This window comes from Ambystoma mexicanum, chromosome 8, assembly GCF_040938575.1.
Source record: "Ambystoma mexicanum isolate Mex_15411 chromosome 8, UKY_AmexF1_1, whole genome shotgun sequence".
In the NCBI taxonomy this organism is placed as follows: domain Eukaryota; kingdom Metazoa; phylum Chordata; class Amphibia; order Caudata; family Ambystomatidae; genus Ambystoma; species Ambystoma mexicanum.
The window spans coordinates 1,490,696,837-1,490,713,198 of NC_090929.1; the positions used below are offsets into that span (position 1 = coordinate 1,490,696,837).

The 16,362-nt window shown below is 44.5% G+C and overlaps 1 protein-coding gene across 3 annotated transcripts in view; it reads left to right on the forward strand.

Annotated features, from left to right (window-relative positions):
- The window catches only part of MFSD13A (major facilitator superfamily domain containing 13A), a 508,579-nt gene that overhangs the window by 438,837 nt on the left and 53,380 nt on the right, over nt 1-16,362 (forward strand). For all 3 annotated transcript variants that reach the window (XM_069611670.1, XM_069611671.1, XM_069611672.1), the window contains exon 8: nt 1,195-1,388. In XM_069611670.1, the coding sequence (XP_069467771.1) occupies nt 1,195-1,388 (194 nt within the window). The remainder of the gene's footprint in view (nt 1-1,194; nt 1,389-16,362) is intronic.

Genomic DNA, 16,362 nt, shown 5'->3' on the forward strand with positions numbered 1-16,362 from the left:
AATCGCCACCTGGAGGCTCTGTGCTAAAATGCAGACACACCACACTTGGACAACCTTAATACAAGGAAACAGAAAGTGACTTCAAAATAAATGGTGATTAGATTGGGGGTGGGTTATCTGCCAAATTTGAAAGGTCTTTATCACTTAGGATCGAGAGCACGTTAATGCAACATTTGACATACAGAGAAGATTAAATAGCTGTAATATGAGTGTACACAGAAATGTGTGGCAGGGAGCACAGGTCATGATTTACTAAATCCTAAAATTGTGAACAACTAACCACACTTAGCCATGTGAACACAAGCAGAGCAACACCAAGGTACAGGCATAGGGCAACATGTTCAAATGCCTATTGGCTTGGCTTGTTACGCGAGAAATTCCAACCAGCTGCATCAGGTACAAAATCGAGCGAACCCAAAGAGGCAAAAGGTACCGAAGTTTGAAGGCCAAACCAGAAAAGGATTGTAGGTCAAAATGTTGCTAATGATGAGAGAGAAGAAATATTTTATTTGGACTAAATCTACTAACGGCAGAATCAATACATTAAAATAAATCAAAAATGAAAAATTAACATACGTAACATGCATCACAAATCCCTTAAACATCAAGGAAAGTGGCAGATAGACCGTCTGACAGTTACCCAAAATCTAGCCTTTCATTAAATTCCAACTGCTATGTTACAAAGTTATTATACTGTGCCAAATCACTCCTGTAGTGATCTCAAAGAGCCTGGCTTGTTACATAGTTGCCATATTTGACCTCTGCCTGTGGTATCCAGACCTTGGTATTTGGCTAGAAAAGAAGTGTGGAGAAGTTAAGAAGACTAGAAAGCGAGTGAATTCTACAGACGTGGGGATAGGGTGAACTATGAATCGCCTGTCAAATAGAATAGCTAAGGATATGATTCCGATTGTTTACTTGTCTCTACTACTGGGAGATGAAGATTATGGGCTGGAAACGCTAATATACATATTATTAAAAGCTGTTATAATGTATATGTAGGAATGTATATAATTCTGCAGGTGCGTTTGTGTTAAAATTGGAAAGTGCTATTTATGTGGATTGGATGGACTATAAAATATAGTTATTGCTGTAACTTTATATATTTGTAGCTGGCATTTTCGTGTAATGAATTAATACACTTTAAAAAAAAAGTTACTTACAGTATCTTGTTGTTTTCTTTCTCACACACAGTAACCGAGTGTTCACAGAAGGGACATGCAAACTTCTGAACCTAGTCATAACAGACCTTGTGGATGAGGATTTTGTGTTGAATCGCAGGAAGCAAGCTGCCTCTGCTTTGTTGTTTGGAATGGTTGCACTGGTAACTAAACCAGGTCAGACCTTTGCCCCTCTGATTGGAACCTGGCTACTATGTTTTTACACAGGTAAGTGGTTTACCAATCTTCCTGCATTGGCATTGCAACTGAATATAATTGGTGCTGCTTTGATATACATTTTGTGTACCAGCTCAGTGCTGACTTAGATTTCACATTTATTTGACAGTCGTGGGGTTTCTTCGAAGGACAGTAGTTATAGTTGTAGGCCTGTCTGACATGGTTAGAGCTTATGAGCGTACCTTTACGATGTGAGATAATCCGGTTGAAAAGACCTAAATATCATGGATGGAATGCATAGTATACAGAAACCTTCTGCAGGTAGAGGAAAAGCAAAGGCTAATAATTTAGTACATGGTGCCGTATCCTTGGATCTGAACTGCACTATTTAACATTTAAATGTTAAATCACCTGCCAAGCACAGTACATATCTCCATGAGCTCTTAGAGATCATGAAATTAAATATTTTGTCATAGTGGAGACTTGGTTCTCTACAAGTTGTCTAAATATATTAAATTAAACTTGTTTGCCAAGCTTTGAGGCTATATGTCATACTTGTGTAGGTAAGGGGCCGGGGGTTATTGTGGTGTTTTGTCATAGAAACTTCTTTAATTGGAACTTGATTAACACCACTTTGCTCTCATCATTTGAGCATCTTATATTGAAACATATGGCAGCTATATATTTTTCAGTTTTACTTGCTGCAAAATACCACCCTGATGGGTTCTGCAGCAATTTTTGATTTTTAGCTGATTTCCATGTTTTATGTGACAAAATAGAGCAGCTAGCAACAAAGGATTCATTCAGTAACATTTTAATCTAGGATTGAATGAACTGACCGTGTATGCATGATTTTCTCTTATTACTTAGTCTTTGGGCTTTACTTAACATACAAATGGCCGGACGCGTGATAATGGTCACTTGCTAGATCCTAGTATTTGAAATTAATTAATGATTTCCGTCTAACCAGTCACATTGTCTGACCATTCCCTTTGTCATTTTACACCTCGGAAAACAAATGTTGAATCAAGGCAGCCAGGCCAGAAAGCTAAGATTTGAATATCAGATCATTCTATTAGATCTCTTTTTGCCCTGACTTGTGATAAGCAGTAATTTTCAGCTATTACGGGACCCAAACACATTTTTTCCCATTACACGGATACAATTATAAATATTCTTGGCTATGTATCCCCAGTTAAAATTATAAATATCGCTCTTATGCACAAATGCATCTTTGCTTCCCAAACTAGCTACTTTTACTGAAGCAACAAGGTTGCGTATTTGAACAATAATGGGGAAAGTCTGAGCTAGATGCAGATTGGTTTGCCTTTAAAGACCTTGCACCACAGGAAATACAAGAATGCTATACTTCTGAAAAAGACAACTTTCTATGGCAATAACATGGAAGCTGCAGGGAAAAATAAAAAGCCTGGGGCTTTTCAAAGTATACAAAGAGCTCTGTCTGTAAATACAGTGGATTATAGCAATTCTCCCAGCTACTCAAGACATATGTAATCTTCTAGGTGAGGTTTTCTTTTAAGAAAGTGCAAGATATATCTGCCAGCATCAGTTAAAATCATGCACAGACTTGTGATCATTGATCTAAAAAATCTCTTTTTGTGGAGTTTAACCAATTTTCATGATCAATTCTGATATTTTTAACCTAATAATGTATTTGAATCCCTCCGGCTCATAACTAGATACGTTGTCATCCAAGTACTTTGGGAAAAGTTGCCGTCATGATTACTGCAAGATCTTGTTTGGTTGATCAATGCCTCTTTGCAAAGGGGAAACAATCCTCTGTCCCATAACCAAGCTTTGATTTTTCCTTTATTTAAAAAAAAACACATTGGAACAGTAAACCATAGGCCTTTATACCCTCTGCCTTTTATGGCAAGAATTATGGAGTCAGAAGTAACTCAATTACACAATAATCTGAAAAAGTTTACTTTGCAGTTGTTCATTCTAGTTTCTGTCCGCTTATGTGGGGGTAAAGATAGATATATGAATTTCCAAGAAAATCTATTGCCTTCAAGGGATATGGGTCATCCAGGGGCATTAATATTCCTAGAATTGTAAATGGCATTTGACACTGTGTAGCACAGTAGTCTGCTGGACTGTTTGGATCAAATTTGGGGCTGGTGATAAATGGCTCAGCGCTTAACTTGCGCCACCCCCCTCCCTCTTCCTTACAAAGAGAGGGGTCAGCATGTCCAATTAGGACACTTTTGTTTTTCCTTCTAGACACAAAAACGTGGGGTGCCTCAAGTTTCAGTGCTGTCCCCTCTTCTTTTAACTATCTAAATGCCCACCCTGGCCTGCTTGGTCTAGGAGCATGGTCTAAGGTGCCAGATATATGGTAATGGTGAGATATTTTGCTTGTTGATGAAACTGGCAACATTAAGTCAATCGAGGGGTGTTAGAAAAAGTGCATATTGTCTGCATTGTAACTGGCTTTGTCGCAATGGAAATACATTGGACATTCTTCTATTGGTCTGCTCTGAACTAGGCTACATTATTTTTCTTGAGTAGAGGAGCCGGGCTTTGGACCCATGCATGTTGAGGTGGTGCGTAACTTTAGGGTCATCTTTGACATTGAAGCTCAAGATTGGACTGTAATGAAGATATCACTCCTCCAACTTTGTAACCAGTCTAGTGTAGCACATGGTTGCAAATAACATCACAAGTAATGTTCCTTTCACTTATTTTATGATTTATATGGTTAGGGCATTTAAGGTGTCTGTGATAACCGCACAAAAATCTCTGGATTTCTCACCTTCACCCCAAGTGATACCCTCTGGCCTTTCTTTTGCCTGAACTCCTGGGTCAGGGCCTCCACTTTTTCTGCCATCTTATAAAGTATTTCCTTTTCCTCCCTTCCTCCCTATAAAGACCTGAAAACGTTCTGTCTGCTCTCATAGTCCGCTTTCTTTTTAACTTTGCTCAGGTTCTCGGCCGGTTCTTTCTCTGTTCCATCTTGGTGTGCTTTCCCTTTTTTTTTAATAAACCTTTATTTGTTAAATTCTTCAAACAAAGCAACATTAATACAATTGGAGAACAAAAGGTAGCAAAGCAACCATAAGGCAAAATATGATGGTTGAAAAACAGATGGCAGGTCCATAGTTTGAATTAATGGTGCCAACTCAAGTTAGTCATCCATGCTTAATTCAACATTGAAAATGGGCTTATAAACAGGGCTTAAAAACCTGTTGTGGTTTTTCTCTATATTAAGCAATGAAGCATGGACCATGTATACAAATATTTTTAAAAAAGATAACAGGTATGTCCTTTTATTTTTTCCAGTAGCAACATGTCCCCACCTTTATTCCATCACGTGTTGAATACTGGGCCCTCCCGGTCTTTTGGCTTTTGTATAGGTTTAATTGGGCAGCAGTTAATAGGTGCATGGTTACTACAGCAGATGCCGCTGACACAGGGTATACCATCTCAACTACTTTTCCCAATACCACAACCAAAGGGTCCCTGGGCAGAGCACTCCCATCAATGTATTTTATTCTCACAACGATCTTCTTCCAAAAAAACCTTTGATTTGGGGCAAAACCACCATGTGGGCCATTGAAGCCTTCCTACAGTCCATCCAGCATAATGAAGACTAGGTAGGTATGATTTTGTGGATGTGTGAAGGCAGTCGATACTAGTGGAAACATATTGGATAGGTGCATTCCCTATTTAGTAATACATTGTTATTGCCCGTTTGCTCTGGCCCATATAGTTGGACATGTATCTGGAGTAATGTGAATTCCAGACTCTTCCTCATATCTATTCACGTATGACATTTTTCAGTTAGATAAATCTTATCGAAATATGTCTTTTGGAGAGGCCAGCTTTAAAAGTAAGTTCCAATGGCATTGCTTGCCTAGTGCCGATAGCTTTAATCAGACTTTTTGAAGCCTAGTGGCAAATCTGGGTGTACTATAATTGCTATCTCTGGGAGACGGAAAGCCATCTTACAGGCCTCCAAATTTAAAGGGACCACTGATTCTATAATTGACACAGATGCTTAAGCCCTCCTCTTTTCCAAGCTACGAATGTGTGGTTATGCAAGCCCAGAGAAAAGTCTGTAATCCAACATATCTCCTTTATTCAAAGAAATTACATAGTTTGGATAGGCGGTCCTCCCAGGAGATTACCCGGTTGGAGTGCATATTAGCTGTTAAAAGGAACCTGATCCCTACAATATTACAGGTTTGGCTGGTATGCCCAATTAGAATTCTAATGCCACCTATACAGTAACTTCAGTAGTCATTTCTGGCAATGTTAATCAGTCGGAGGACACTGATGCATGGTTTGGGTTTGAGTGTGCTGAATATTAAAAAAGTACATTTGGGCCAGTCGGTTTGCCCAAATCTTTCATTGGGAAGGACAAGTAGAACTTGAGCAAGAGGTTATGTGGATTCCCTTTCAGTCACTATCATACCTGAAGTCATTAGCATGCATATAGCTCTCCAATCACATCAACAAAGACATCCTTGTATTATTGGGAGAGGGGCAAGAGATTATGGACCAATAGAGGTGGGCTTTGGACCATTATCGCCAATATTAGATAACAGACTTTTCTACGGGCTTGCATAACCACACATTCGTAGCTTGGAAAAGAGGAGGGCTTAAGCATCTGTGTCAATTCCATTTGAATGGAAAATTGATTTCCACTTCTCAAAGGAACCTCTGCGTTAGGTAAACCTTGAGCCCAAGAGATTTTGAATAGTTCACCCTGAATCCTGACACTCTTTCAAAGTCTTTTAGGTTGGATACAAGTCATGGGAGTGTTCATGAAATGTCTGACATGCTAATGAAGAGGTCATCTGCATATAATGATATTTTATGGATAGCGGTGCTTTAATTTCCTGATTCATCCTAATTCTGTGTGCAAATGGCTTCCATTCATAATGCAAATAGTAAAGGTGACAAGGGCCAAGTTTGCCGAGTGCCCTTAGCTATATGTATAAATGTTGACAAAGTGCCGTTTACACGAAGCTTGGAAGGCTGACTCCCAAAGTTAGCAAAGACATAGGAGAGAAACCAGCGGCAAATCCGAAGGTTTTTGACCAAGTACAACTAGTCTGCCCGTTAAGAATGCTTTATGGGCATACAATGCTAACGGCAAAAGAGGGATGTCCTATCTTTTCCCACATTCCAATAGATTGATAACTATCCTAATATTGTCATGAGCACTACGATTGATAATAAACCCAGTCTGAGCCGGCTTCATTGAAGAAGGGATCACCCCTGCAAGGCGTGTGGCTAGTACTTTAGAGTATATTTTGGCATCAACCTTTAGTAGGCTGATAGGACGGTTTGAGCCACAGTCATTTGCCTCTTTGCACAGTTTCAAGAGTAGGGCAGTGATAATCTCCGCTATAGTTGGGGTTCGGGTCATGGAGAAAGAGTAAAAAGCAGAAGTTAATGGGCCCAGGAAGTGAGATTGAAACAAAGGAGTGAAAAACCATGTTGCCGGGGACCTTAGTGATACGAAGACCCGAAATAACATTACTTTTATTTTCTTCCATGATGGGGCATTCTAGTTCGAGACGATCATGATCCTTTAAATTAGGCTGGTTCACTTTGACAATATATTCCTGCTGCAGTGTCTGATTGAAGACACTCCTGCAATAATGTGGAGAATGAATCTATTAAAATCTCAATTTTATTTCTTCCTCTCTAGATCTGTCTTTCCTGTGTTTCCTTTAAGAGAACTTGGCTCACTCTTGAATTTACTGCTTTTAGTTTATATTCCAAAATACGGCTTGCCTTTGTTCCTTGTGCGTAGTAGGCCTGCTTAACCTTTAGTAGTCTGGGAGGTTATGCCTGCAAAGTGAGCCTCCAAATTATTTACTTCTATCTTCAGGCCCCTTAGAGACTTTAGAGAGTTCCTACTAATTTGTTTTTAATTAAAAAATGTATTGAATTTTTGCAAAATTACATAACTTGCAATAGAGGAAAATCAAGTATGTTGCAGTCAGCTTAAAACATTTCCTGTCCTTACTCTTTTCTATAACGTCTCATGTTGCCTTCAGTTTCCCCTGGATCACACGGTTGTCTCCCTACTTTCTCCTCTTTATCTACTATGCAACATTATTCAACAATAACTTTTTTATTATTCCCCTCTTATTTCTCTCCCCTCCTCCTATAATCAACCTGCCCCCTTAAAACATATTTTCAAGCCATCTCCCAACAGTTACTGTGACGCACATCCCATTTGATTCAATCCTTATTTACGATTACAGTCCTCTTCAAACTCAGTTTATTTTCGCAGCCTCTTCCACCAGATGGATCTCAGTCTTTATCCTACTTCAGCACTCAGCCTTCTATTACCTCCCCTCGTCTTGTATTCATCTAGTGCCAGCGTTAATTAAAAAATTCAGTGGTTCTGCATATTTAGTCAGGAAGGGAAAACATTCCACTGCAATGTTTCATTGATCTTCATTTACCCAACTTGTTAGTTTTTCCATCTGGCAAATGTTGCAGACTTTTTGTGCACATTCCTCTGTATTTGGCTTCTTTCTTTGTTGCTATACCATACCCTTTGTATGGTATACCCTTTCCTAATTTCTTTTTTTAACAACCTTATTTATAACCGGTTACAGCAGGTTACGTGAATGCCATACATGAATACAGATAGTTATGTTACATTAGTCAGCTCATACGGACCCTCGCCCCCTCCTGTTCCCCATCAGGTCCGTTCCCATAGCCCTCCCCTGTCATAGTGGTCCCGCCGGTAGGAGGGCGAGGGGGGGAGCACCTATGTTCTTAAAAAGCATTTCGCCTGCTGTGGTTAGAAGGTTAGTGCTGGAAACTGGCTATGGTATTCCTGGATCAGGGGCCAGCAGTCCGTGAAGCGGTGTAGTGTTCCTTCCTTTGCCGCTGTGACTTTTACGGCCACTAGGGTCCCCTAGACCTTTATCCACTATAGGGGCACTAGGGGGCCATCCTGTGTTTTCCATTTGTGGGCCAGGGTTATCTTGGCTGCCAAGAGTAGCTGCGTGAGTAGTTTGGCGGTGCAGCCCGCTTTTGGGTAGCACTCCGGAAATGCCGCTCCCAGCAGGATCACCTCTGGTTTCAAGGGCTTTTTGCATCCGGTTATAGCCTCAATGATTTGTAGGACCACCTCCCAGAAGGCCTGCGCCTTCTGGCATTCCCACCACATGTAGTAGAAGGTTCCGCGGGCGCCACACTGCCTCCAACAGTTCGGATCCAGTGACTTCTGAAAATGGTGCAGGCGCTCCGGGGGGTGGTAGTACCAACAGTGAAGGAGTTTGAGTGCACATTCCTTATTGGATATGCATCTGGAGGCGGAGTTGATTCTGGGCCAGATGTCCACCCATGTTTGATCGTCTCTGGGGTGCCCTAAGTCTGCTTCCCATTTGGACATGTATGTCAGCTTCGCTATCATCATGTCGTCCTGCAGTAGTTTATAGAGCCTGGTGATCAGCCCCCGGCATGTGCCCTCCTTTACAGCGTGTTCTAGAGAGTGTAGTTCCCTCATGTCCCCCTGTCTGACCGCTGATACGAGATCCAGTGCCGGATCTGGGCATAGGTAAATCTCTCTGTTTCTGCTAGGTGGAAGGGGCTCTTGCAGTCCTCGAAGGAGATTGGGGTGCCATTCTTAAACAGTTGCGAGAGAGTTTGGATCCTCCCCCCCCCCTTCTCCTAAAGTTTGCTATGCCCATGCCAGGAGAAAAGTCCAGGTTACGGAGGATTGGGGAAAGCGGGCCCAGATCCTTGGGGAGCCTCTTTCTTCGGTGCCCAGGTCCAAGATTTCAGGGTGGTTCTGGTGGAAGATAAGGTTGTCGACCATAGGTGGCGTGCCGTGCCAGATACGTCTAGCCTGGAGCTTAGTCAGGAGTGGGGAGGGCAGATTTTGGTTTGTTCAATGCATGTCCATTTTGGGGGGTTTTCTGCTCAACCCAGTTGATGGCGTTTGTTAGTTGGGACGCTATATAGTTGTTACAAAGATTGGGTAGCCCCATAACTCCCCATTTTGCCGCTCCGGTCATTGCTTTTAGTGGGATCCTAGCTCTACCCCCTTTCCAGACGAATTTCGATAGCTGCTTCTGTAGCTGCATAAGGGGTTGTTTAGGGAGTTGAACAGGTATGGTGGAGCATAAGTACAGGAATCAGGGCAAAAGGTTCATTTTACATGCTGTGACTCTGTCACAATATGTACCCCTAGGTAAGATAAGGATGTGGTGCTCCATTTCAGCAGGCATGTTGCTTGGAGGTTTTCTATGAGTTCTTTGGTCATGTTTACCCCCAGCGCTTCTGACTTGATATAGGTAATTGCAAAACCTGCCACTTGTTCGAATTCTTCCAGTTCGGCTAAGGTTGTGGGAAGGAAGGTTTGGCTATTGGTCTGGGAGAGCATCATGTCATCTGCATATAATGATATCTTGAATTGTTCCCCTTTCAAATCCATCCCTGTTATATTATCGGTCAAGCGGATTCTCTGTGCGAATGGCTCCATCACAAGGGCAAAGATAAGTGGGGAGAGCGGGCAGCCCTGTCTCGTCCCGCACGGGAGTAAGATCGGGACCAAAAGCTTTTGGTTCATCCTTAGCGACGTTTTTGGGGCTTGATAGTTGGCTAATTGCATCTTGCGGAACGTTGCACCAAACTGGAAGGCTTTCAGAGTGAGTCGCATGAAGGCCCAGTCTACCCGGTCAAATGCTTTTGTGGCGTCTAAGCTTAGCACCGCTAGTTCCTGCTGTCTTGGGCGGCTACTTCGATGAGGTCGAGGGCCTGCCGAATGTTGTCCCCTGTGCTTCTCCCTCTGATGAAGCCTTTCTGGTCCAACCATCTATGATGGTTGGCAGCACCAATGCCAGTCTGTTTGCCAGCACCTTCAAGTAGATGTTTGCATCCACATTGAGTAAGGATATGGGCCTGTACGAGGCGCACTCCTTTGGGTCTTTTCCAGTTTTTAGGAGCATAATCGTTGTGGACACATGCATAGATGGAGTTATAGTGCCTGTAACACAAAACTAATTGAAGAGTTACATCATCGGGCCCAGAAGGAAGGGTCGGAAAAATTAGAAAAATATGGGCGGGAAGCCATCAGGGCCTGTTGCCCTTGGTTTTAAGGCTTTGATCACTGCTTTGGCCTCTTCTGCTGTGATTGGGAGATCCAAGGCGGATCCATCCACTTCTGAAATGTGCGGGAGCTTGGCTTGTGCTATGAATTGCTCCTGCTGGGATAGCGACCAGTGGGAGGCTGTCAATGTGTTGGCGAGGTGGGATGTCGCTCGCTGCAGCTTTGCCTCTTCCCCGTACAGGGTTGCGCCCTCGGGGTCCCTTAGGGCTGTGATGAGATTTCGCCGTTGTACTTTCGCCAGTTTGCTGACCAAAAACCTGTTGGCTTTGTTGCTGTTTGCGTAATAGCTTTGCTTTGTTCTGATCAGAGACTGGGCGGTGTCTTTCACGTAGTGTGCCTCTAACTTGGTGCGGTGAAGCTGCCGGAGCTTGGCTCCCTTAGGTGACCATCCCTTTTTGTGGATTTTCTCTGCTGCTTCAACTTCCCCTTCCAGCTTTTCTTTCATCTTGCTACGTCTCTTCCTATATACCACTGCTTGGGCAATTAGTTCCCCTCTGACCACCGCTTTCATGGCCTCCCATCTGGTCCCTGTGGAGGGGAGGTCCGGCAGGTTCTCTTTAAAGTAGTTGTGGATCGCTTTAGTTATGGCGTCTCGAACTGCCATGGCGTGTAGCATTGGTTCATAGAGGGACCAGCGGGGTCTCATGGGGGGGATTCGGGGGTCAAAGACCCGGGCTGTCAAAATTATTGGAACATGGTCGGCTAGGACCTTCCACTTCATCCGTGAACGATAGAAGTTGCGGGCTAGCCAGTATCCTGTCAATCCGCAAGGAGGCGCGGTGGATGTGAGAGAAGAACGAGAAGTCGAAGGCCTCCGGCTGGAGGACCCAAGTATCTAAGATCCCCAGAGACTTGAATAAATGAGAGAGGCTCAGCTCGATCCTAAAGTCCTTGGGTGAGGGGTGATTTGATTTGTCTGTTAGGGAGTTTGGGACTCCATTGTAGTCACCTCCTATGACCACTTGGCCTTCGAGGAATGGAGAATCGTTGTTTCCAGCTCCGTGAAGGTTCCCTGGCCCTCGTTCGGGGCGTAGACTGCGACGAGGGTGTGTCGTTGGTCAAATAACTCCCCTTTTACTGCGATGAATCTACCCTCCGGGCTCCGCTGGACCTTGTGTTCCCTAAACGGTGTGCCTTTTGCTAGAAGGATCGCTGTGCCACCTCTTTTGTTGTCCACAGATGCCAAGTATTGTTTCAGAAATGTTCTGTCTCGCAGTCGTGGGAAGTCCGTTGAGAGCAAGTGTATCTCTTGGAGGAATACACCGAGCTGTGACGGTCCCTTAGGCGCCCGGAAGGTGGATTTACACTTCTCTGGGGAGTTTAAGCACCTGAAATTCAGCGATACCTAGTGCAGTTTCAAGTGTGGTGGGTGGTTCCCTCTTATTGCTCCGCTTCAGCAATTGGGGGTGGGGGGGTGAAGGAGGGAGAGCTGTCTGTAAGGATCTGCCTTCTGAGGCTGAGCTGCGAGTCCTTTTCTGCTGCAACCAGGCTTTTACTTTTTCCAGTCCGGGTCCGAACGTGACCCGGGAACCAAGTGAACTAACAGCAAATAAAAGCAAAGACAAAAACCAAACTGGGCGCATAGGGCCTTGGGCCAGAGTGTGTGTCCATCCATTCAGCTGGGACATATCGTGGGATCCCGAACGCCGAGATTAAGTTCTGACACGGAGAACAGGTTACTTCTTACTCCTCCCCCTATTTGGCGGGGAGCTTAGGCATGCCTTAAGTGGAAGGTGGCTTCCCCCTAACCCCCCGGGTACCTTCATCAAGTGGATCCGCTGCAATTTCGGGGTCGCTCTTTGTTCCTTCTCCGGGGACGGGTTCATAAAATATTCGTCCAGGGTCGCGGGTTCCCCCCATGAGGTGTCCGGTCAATTGGTCGACAACAAACTGGTCGACTGCAATTTGGTCGACACCATTTGGTCGAATGCCAAATGGTCGAATTTTTTTTAAATTATTTATATATGTGTTTTGTGGGTTTTCGTGTGGGGGAAAAAAAAAAAGAAAAAAAAGGGGGTTGGGCGGGGGACCCCCCAAAAAAAACCAAAAAAAGGGGAAAAAAAAAAAACCATTTGTGGTGTCGACCAGTTGTCTCGTCGACCAAATGTTTTCGACCAAATTACTGGTAACCCCCCCCCCCCATGATACCTCCTGCTTCCTCCAGGGAGTGAATTATGCGTGATTGGTCCTCAAATGAGAATTGGAGCACTGCCAAGAATAACCACCCCCACAGAGTTCCTAATTATACGTTATTTGTCGTTTTTTGTCCTTTACTTGGAGATCATTTTCCAATCGTTATCTCCTGATCTCCCTGTTCGTTCTTAAGATATATCGTGGAGCGAATTATCAGTTTGCCTCTTACTGCTGCTTTGAAACTTTCCCAAATGCTCATATCCATCCCACGGTGGAATTCTCCCAGAATTAATGAGCAATCACTGATGCCCCTCTGTCTTGTAAAATCGGGACCCTGAGACGGGATCACAGTCTCCAAAGAGGCAGCCAAAAAGAAAATGCTCTAATCACCCTGCTTTTTGCTGTGACCGGGCATGATCACATAGAAATCTTGGTTCAAGATCTGCTTTGGGTGTGCATAGAAAATAAATAGCAAATCTATCTATTGTTATGGAGATTTATAATTTGTATTCTTTGTCCTTTCCCCTAGTGAGACCCCCAGCTCTTTTGCTGGAGTTCTGGACGATTTCCTTTCAATCCTGAATGAGTGGAGCATTTTTCCACTCATTCATTCTTGTGGGCTCTGTCGTTTGGAACTCTATTATTTCTACTCTACATGTACTATGGAGTTTGTCTGCTCCATAGTTCTTAAAGGCATCTGTGTTTTTACAACTGCAGCACTCGGCTCGTTATGGGCAGTGTTGCTGGGAACCTTTAGGTTCCTCCTTTAAGATTCTCTTTTCTGTATCCTCAAGTAAACTACAGTTAAGTATACTTAGTATCTCTCCCAAAACACTATAATCTGAGAGATTGGCACACACCACTTTCAGTGGAGTGCCAAAGGGATATCTTGTATCCCCCTTCTCTCTGCTCCCATGACTTAAGTCACATAGACAATCACCTAGTTATGGCTGGTGACAGTGGGTGTGTTCTACCAACTATTGTCTATTTTTTATACCACAGGCTATGTCCATAGCCTCAGTAGTGCACAATTGGGGCACCCAAGTACCAACTTGGGACCTCCCTTCTTTTTTTCACCATTACTATCGTGGTTCTTTGTTAGCCCTTCTTCTACCATTCTGGGAGGAGGGGGGTCTGTCTCTGTGTTTTGCCTTTGGCGGGAACCCTTGGGTATCCCCTCCTAGGCTCCAGAGTGTCTGAGCAGGCATGACGTGTGGGAGGAGTTTTCCACCCCTCTGTCCTTTGTCTTCCAAAGTACCTGAATAGATCCAGCTCCCACTAGGGGCCGGGGTCAGGCTGTCCTGATTGGACAGCCAAATGCCCCTTTCTGTAAAATGCTGAGCGAGATTGCAGAGGAGTGTGTGCTGGAACTGTATAAAAAGTGAGTCTTCTGGAGTGAAAAGCAAGTCGAGCACTGGAAGCTGAAGTAACCAAAGAAGAAGACAAACAGAGATGCCTGCAGACCCTATGCAACACTGTGAAGCGACCACTGCTATCCTGACCCCATTTTCTGTACGACAGAGGAGCTCCGAAGAGGACGACTCATTTTCTTTGGCTGGTGGGAACATCCAGTCCCAAAACGAACTTTGAAACAAGCCATCTCCTGAGAGACTGAGTTTCCAGAGCTGTGGAAACCCAATACCAGGAGACCTGCTGCCCATTTCGAGTGCATCGTTGTGGAAAGGCCGAATCCGTCCAAATACCTGCTGAAGCAGTAACGACACTGCAGAGATCAGATCCAACTCGCCCAGACCCTCTCATCAGAGTGTGGGACTGCAGGAAGCAAAGATTGACCGGGCGTTCCATGTCCACTGTTGGTGCTGCAGAAAAGGTACCAAAACCGCAGAGTGAACCAAGATGTTGCTGAAAGTCGTGCTAGAGGTCCTCCCTCGAGACTGCTGCTGAGACCCCGTCCATTGTCCTGTCTTCAGTCATCAGACCAAGGAATCCGGAGGTCGGGTCCAGAGCTGCAATATCAGGGAGCATCCAGTGCAAACATTTTCTTCTAACCTAAGGTACTGTAATTCTAAGGTAATTACCTAAGGTTATTACCTAAGGTATTAATTAGGTAATTACCTAAGGTAATTCTACCGTACCTGCCTCTCTTGCTTCCTCCCCCCTGCTTTACTCGGGTCTCTCGCTCCTCTGGCCGCGGTTGCAGCCTCGGTCTTCTCTATCACCCCAAATGTCTGTGTTCCCTTGCCCTACTCCTCTCCCTGTCTTCCCCTCTTTTGAATACTTATTCAAAACCTTCACCTACCCCCACGCTACCCCCCCTTTCTCATTATTTATCGCCCTCCTGGCCCTCTCACCTCCTTCTATGATGATTTTGACCACCTCCTCTCCCTCATCTCCCCTACCCCAACTCCACTAACTGTTCTTGGCGACTTTAATCTCCACCTATCCTCCTCCCACCAATCCTCCTCCATTTTTTCTATACTCGACTCCTAGCTCCTTACCCCCTTCCTACCTCACCTACTCATTCTTCTGGCTCCACCCTCAATCTCATCTTCATCTCCTTTTTCACCCCCTCCTCAGTCTCTACTCTCCCCACTTATCTATCCGACCACACTCTACTCTCCTTCTCCCTCACTCCCCGTCTCTCCTCCTCCTCCTCCTCCTCGTCTATCTTTCTCCAGACGAGACCTCCGTAACTTCAACCCCTCTCACTTCTATGATACCTGCTCCTCTATCCCCCCCCTCTCTCTCTCTCTCTCAATTTTCTTCTCTGCTGACAATGCTCTTTCTACTCTATATTCCTCTCGCTCCTCCAGTCTTGTCCAACTTTACCCTCTAACCTTCTCCACTTTCAAGCTTCTCATCCCAGACGAATCTTCCATACCCTAATTCGTCTTTACTCCACTCCCACCCGTGACCACTCCACTACCTCTCCTCTCTCCCCCTCTGATTTCGCTGAGTTTTTCACCTCTAAAATACTCACCCTAGGCCAAAACATTCTGCTCTCCCCCCTCTTCTTCTCCACCCCTTCCTCCTTCATGTCTAATTTCTCCCCGTCACTAATGCTGATATTTCCCTCCTCTTGTCCAAAACTCACCCTACTGCTGCCCCCTCCGATCCTCTACCCACTCCTCTAATTTCCAAAATCTACCCTCTTCTCATTCCTTACCTCACCTCTTTCTTCAATGTATGTCTCTTCACTGCTACCTTTCCCACAGCTCTCAAATACGCAACTATCATCCTCATCCTGAAAAAACCCTCAGCTAACCCGCTCCTGACTTCCAACTTTCACCCTATCGCTCTTTTACCTTTCCTCTCTAAGCTCCTAGAATGACTGGTCTTCTCCCTACTCTCAGCCTTTGTATCTAACCTCCTCCCCCCTACTCAATCTGGTTTTTGCCCTAAGCACTCCATCGAAACTGCTCTTACTTCCATTCTTAATTCCCTTCCTACGGTTCGCTATTCTAAACACTATTCAATTATCATTCTCCTCGACCTCTCTGCTGCCTTTGACACTGTAGATCACCCCTTACTCCTTGACACACTTTCCTCATTTGGTCTCAAAGGCTCTGTTCTTAACTGGTTTTCCTCCTACCTTTCCAACCTTTGTTGTCTCCTGGGGTGGCCGTTTCTCCCCTACTCACACTCTCGATTTTGGTGTTCCCCAAGGCTCTGTACTTTACCCCTTCCTCTTCTCACTTTACACCTCACTTCTTGCCCCAATCATCTCTTCCTTCGGTATCTCTCACCACTTTTACGCTGATGATTCCCAACTTTTCCTTTTTCTCTTCCTTTACTCCTGACATTCACCTTAAACTCTCTTCC